The following is a 5,730-nucleotide window of genomic DNA, read 5'->3' on the forward strand; positions in this document are numbered from 1 at the left end:
AATCAGATAAGAAGAATGATTAGATCAGAAGTCTAAGAAGATATCAGATTAGAAGTCTAGTAAAGGATCAGAGTCCAAGTAGAACTTTGACAGCAGTTCTAGATCGACAAGGAGCAGGAATTCTAATCCTTCCAGAGATTCGAGGCATTATTCATCATAATTACTTTGAAAGAGGCGGCAATTGTCAGATACAGATTATGAAAGATCCAGATTCAGAAATTGAGGTATTTAATTCTCTTACATTCTAAATTCAAATAAGAGAATTAGGGGGGTAACTGTTGGAGAAATAATCAGCTCCAAAGACACGTGGGCCTAAGGTAGTACCGGGAGCTAAGCCCATCGGGTTGACCCGGCCAGATCAGACCTAAGTAAAAGACCAGTTGTTATCTCCAAAAAGACGTATATCCCAAATATATCAAGATAGACTTCTATCCCATCAAATATGGGATAAAGTACCTAATAGAATGACATTAGCTAAAGAGAGTGTCATATCTAGTTTGGACTCTACTACCCAATTTGAATTCTATGAAGATAAGACTCAGACTCCTAATCAGATTATGCTCCAAGTATTTTAGCAGTTTTATAACTGTGAGCCTATAAATAAGACTACTACGCCAAGTATTAAAAAAACAGATTCTCTGAACTCTTGAGATTACTGATATTCTCCAGAAAATAAGTTTGAACTGACTTAGGCATCGGAGTGGGGGTCCGGTCGGCACCCCCGACGAGCCGTTTGTTATTTTGCAGATTACGAGGAGAACGAACATCGAGGAAGGCAACGAATCACAAGGCAACACGTCACCGTACCGGAAACTGTACCAACAGTTCTAGGCCTAGTCTTAGCTGGAGATGTGACATGGTCTCGTTTAAAGGGCTCATGCCTTGATTTACTTTAGGATTTATATTCTCTTATTATTGCTTCAAATGTAATGTAGTTTTTAAAATTATTGAATTGAAATCTAACAGTAATATATTATAAATTTAATAATAATTTTAAAAGTCACGTTATTTTTGGAGGACAAAAGGGAGACATGAGTCCTACGTATAAATAGCATTACTCTGATTTACATGGGTTGGTTTAATTAGGTTTTAATAAGGCTAAAAATCTTTATCATGCAAAATCTCTATTGATGTTCTACAATAGGAATTAATACTCAATTTTTAAAATATGGATCAGGATCCTTTCCATTTTCAAGTGAAATGGAGAGGAGCCATTTCATGATTAAAGTTTTGTTATATTACATTTAACGGTGTATATGTTGTCACATGATAAAATATGTTACCACGTTATTTTAAAATTTTGAATGGCGTGACACCATGTAAACCGTTAGATATAATAGAACAGAATATCAATCATGAAATGGTTTATCTCAATTTTGCTTGAAATGAAAAGAACCCTATTCCTTAAAGTGTCTACGCTCTAATACATAAAGGTATGAAGTTTGTCAAATAAAAAAGAACACCCCAGACATAAGCTACATTTTCATTGGGATTAAGAGGAATGATGGATATAGGAAGGTAACTATTCCATTATTCTAAAATATCAAATATTATACCAGTGAAGTTATATCATTTTATACAAAATAAAGTTTCATTTCAAATTAGGTTGGAGAAATTTTTTTCAACCCATGCAGTATGTAGACTGATATGTGTCCTTATCACATGTAAGAATTGCATGCATTTTAAAATAATAATAATAATAAAATATATATATATATATATATATATATATATATATATATACACGTAAAAATTACATAATTAAAAATGTGAATCAAATGCATTTTTATAGATGCATGCTCTAATAAATTAATAATACATATGGATTTAATAAATTAGATCAGAAAATAAAAAGGAAAACTTTGTCTAGCGTACACATGCAAAGGAAAGATAAGCTAAAATGGAAGAGGTTTTTAGAAAAATAAATAAATAAAATAAAATTGGAAGAGGTTTGTTGATACCAGGCTGAGCCCAAAGTGAACCAAGTTTGGGCTGTCGATAATGCTTAGCATGAGCTTCAAATATCCACTTGACCATTCACTATGGGCTTTCATCTGTTGCTAAAGTTGGAGCAGATTGGGCTGCAAGATGAAGTCAGGAAGCCCATGGGCCAGTGGATAAGCCTGCTGAGCGGTTGAGGAAATAGGCCCATAGCCCCTCATCCTCTTTTTCAATAAGAGATGTTATCCCTTCACCGTTTGTCAGTAAAATATCTCCCTCCTTTTGTCCTCCGCTCTGTCTTGTGGCCAACGTGAAGCTAAACTACGTAACGTACCTCCTTGATTGGCCTTTCAAATTGGACGGTCACGATGATCTCATAATTTCCCAGTCCCACGGCAAACGGCGGGCAATCCGTAATATTTTTTCAAAACGAGGGGCATTTGTATTCAAAACCTAATGGGATATTATTTCTCACTCACTCTCCCCATAAATATCTCTAGGTTATCGCCCCATCGTCATCTCTCTTTCTTAAAACACTCCAACACTCTCCTCCTCCTCCTTGGAACCTTATCTGTTGCGAAAACCATGTCTACCACAGCGTCTTCGCTCGCCCTTCCTTCGCTCACCCCTAAAGGCGCTTTTCTCTGCAATCCCAAACCCACTTCGGTTTCTCTGTTCTCCCTCTCCCTGTCTCCGCTCAGGCTTCATTGCAAGCCCATTTCCGTTTCTGCTTCGTTTCTTCACTCTGCGCCGGGCTTCCACAGCCTGTCCTCTCGGTTCGTCCGGAAAGTTGCTGTAACGTCCGAGTTCGACCAAGAAGAGGAGCTCTTGAGCGATGGAGACCAACTCAGATTCTCTCCTGACCTTAAACTCTTTGTGGGTAATCTTCCTTTCAGCGTCGACAGTGCTCAGCTCGCCGGTTTGTTCGAAAGCGCTGGAAATGTCGAAATGGTCGAGGTATTGATTCTCGAATTTGGCTTTTTCCCCGCTTTTTTTTTTATCTCGGGTGTAGGATTTAGTGGTTTGCCCCCTTTTTTTTTTGGGATTAAATTTTTTCTTGGAAATATTGCTTTTTTGGCAGGTGATTTATGACAAGACAACTGGAAGAAGCAGAGGATTTGGATTTGTTACCATGTCTACGGCGGAGGAGGTTGAAGCTGCTGCTCAACAGTTCAATGGCTATGTAAGCACATCATGTTCTATGTACTTGATTTGATAATGCGTTCTCTTTCTCTATGGCCTTGCTACTTTGACAATATGGTTTGCTCTAGTCATCTTTATGTACAATTAAAAGAAAAGAAATTCATGATTTCTCTTATTCTATTATGTACTTTCTCCCGGTGTATCAACTCCTAATTATTTTTTAAAACTGGGTTTAAGCTCAAAAAAAGTCCTGTGCCCCAAAATTTATTGTTTGTAGATAGTTTAATCAGAATTTGAATCTAGGTCAAGTTTGGAAAATGATTCGGTTTTGAAGCTTGTTAAGTGGGGGGCAGGCATTGAGATAGAATTTTGATTGTCGTAATTGCTTCGTATTCAAGTTTTCAGTTTTTTTAGTATGGTTTATTCTTCTTGAGCACTGGCTTAATATTTTTATTGCATCTGAACAAAACTTCATGACATTTGGCAGGAACTTGAGGGAAGGTCTTTGAGGGTAAATGCTGGACCTCCTCCACCTAGAAGGGAGGAGTCCTCCTTTAGAGGTACTAGAAGTGGGGCAGGCTATGGTGGTGGTAATGCTGGTTATGGTGGTGGTTATGGTGGTGGTAATGCCAGTTTTGGTTCTTCCAACCGTGTTCATGTGGGCAACCTCGCATGGGGTGTTGATGACTTGGCACTTGAGAATTTGTTTAGTGAGCAAGGAAAGGTTGTGGAAGCGAGGGTGGTATATGATAGGGAGAGTGGTAGGTCAAGAGGTTTTGGTTTTGTAACCTACAATTCTTCTGAAGAGGTCAACAATGCTATTGAATCCTTGAATGGTGTTGTAAGTATAATATTACTTTCTTTCTTGATGATTGTCATATTATGAGCAAATATGTTTTTAAGATGTATGAGCGTGTATTTCTTTCATTTATGAGTCGCTTGATACCACTAGAAGTCTCATTGAAATAGTTAATTGATCATAACCTCCAGTATCAGCATTGAGCTGTTTGGTCCATTCTTAATCATCATCTACCACATTGTGAGTCTTAGTGCATAGGTGAAATTAGTTTGTGGCTGGTATCTACTTTCTGATAATTTTCCCTTTTGTCATCTGTATATAAAAATTTTGTCTGAATATATTTTGAGTCTCATTCATGTTTAGTCTGCAGGCGGATTTGGAAAAATCAATAAATTCATGTTATACGCTTGTAAAAGTTAAAAAAAGAAATGAAAAAAAAAACAGTTTCTTATGAATTATGTGGTATATCTCATGAGTAACCATTTACTATTGATCTGACACTTTTATCCTAGTCAGGTTTATAAAAGCTCTTGCTGCATCAATATAGATAGCCACTAATGTTGATTGGTATTTTAATCTAAGTATGCAAACTAGTTTGTTGAATGTGTGTCGTGGCTGTTTGTGCTGTATTATACATTGAACTGATTATAAAGGTACGTTTTCAAGGTTATATCATATGTGATTTATATATATTACATATGTAAACATATGTAATATGTATGTATATATTCCTCTAAAGTGAAGCGCTCTCTTAGAGTTTGAAGACATTTTTACATATCATTTTAATAGTTTAAGACATGTTAATTTCGTGATAGTAAATATATGTTATGGGTGTGGTCTCATTTTTAGCCAAATCACCATTTTGGGGCTTGATTTGTTATTGGTGCTTGCAGCTATGCAGTGTCGCAATAACTTGTTTACTTCTTGTTTCCAACCATATTTACGAATTTTGCTCTTCTAAAATTTGTTGGTAGGACTTGAATGGCAGAGCACTACGAGTCAGTGCAGCAGAAGCTAGGGAAGCTAGGCCAAGACGTCAATTTTGAGTTTTGGATGTCCTTGACCAACAAAAGACATTGGGTATAATTCTTCACAGATTGTAATATAATTTGGGTTTTTGTTTCTGGTTGTTTTTTGAAATTATTGTGTGCTGGCCACTTTCCCCATTCCTCCGAGTGTTTTTATTTTGATATGTATGAACATTTTGTGGGGATCTTTTGTTCTTTCGTTAGCTAGACAGGTTCTGAGGTACTCACTGTATGTTATTTGAATAAACATGAACTTTACCTGGTGATGTAGTTGCTGTATATTTTATTTTATTTTATTTTATGTTTTTATGTTTTTCATTTTTTTCACCTTAAAATCTGCTTATCTTTGTTCCAGGGACTTGGAGCTGTAAAAGCTGGAACTTGGTGCTGACCATCAAGAATTTTCAAAAACTGGTGCTTTCACTACTGTATCTCTGGGCCTACAGACGGACAGGAGCTGATAAATGCATTCTGAAAGATTATAGATTGTGTATGTTTTGAATACCATAATCCAGATAAGAAACTGATGTGTTGCCCATCTTTTTTGGTAGATCCAGTGGATGAGTAATTTAATTGTCTTTTTCTTTCCCGAATATGCTTGAGATTGATTTTTTAATGTGGAATGAATTGGAGATAACGAGTTACCAGGTTAATACTCAATCTAAGATTTAGAGAATTCGGAGGCTTTGCAGGTCAAGCATCAAACTTTGTGAACCTTGTGAGAATCTTACTTGGGGACACTAGTCTTATATAGATATATTATATAGGAATACTTTTAGAGAGAGCTAATGGCAGGCCGTTGTATTGGGTGACTCATGC

General features: G+C 36.5%; 1 protein-coding gene across 1 annotated transcript; it reads left to right on the forward strand.

Annotated features, from left to right (window-relative positions):
• The first annotated feature begins 2,449 nt into the window (after window positions 1-2,449).
• Window positions 2,450-5,504, forward strand: LOC133872525 (RNA-binding protein CP29B, chloroplastic). Its single transcript, XM_062310052.1, has 5 exons — window positions 2,450-2,898; window positions 3,023-3,124; window positions 3,572-3,925; window positions 4,858-4,963; window positions 5,267-5,504. Exons 1-4 carry the CDS (start codon window positions 2,527-2,529, stop codon window positions 4,927-4,929), a joined length of 900 nt encoding a protein of 299 aa, XP_062166036.1. The 5' UTR covers window positions 2,450-2,526; the 3' UTR covers window positions 4,930-4,963; window positions 5,267-5,504.
• Window positions 5,505-5,730: the final 226 nt, after the last annotated feature.

The sequence above is a fragment of the Alnus glutinosa genome, chromosome 7 (genome assembly GCF_958979055.1).
Source record: "Alnus glutinosa chromosome 7, dhAlnGlut1.1, whole genome shotgun sequence".
Lineage (NCBI taxonomy): Eukaryota > Viridiplantae > Streptophyta > Magnoliopsida > Fagales > Betulaceae > Alnus > Alnus glutinosa.

Excerpts from the sequence above, each read along its gene's own strand:
- LOC133872525 (XM_062310052.1), top strand. The coding sequence starts at position 2,527 with ATGTCTACCACAGCGTCTTCGCTCGCCCTTCCTTCGCTCACCCCTAAA. Across the intron at positions 2,899-3,022 it reads GAAATGTCGAAATGGTCGAG|GTGATTTATGACAAGACAAC; the intron begins GTATTGATTCTC and ends CTTTTTTGGCAG. Across the intron at positions 3,125-3,571 it reads CTCAACAGTTCAATGGCTAT|GAACTTGAGGGAAGGTCTTT; the intron begins GTAAGCACATCA and ends GACATTTGGCAG.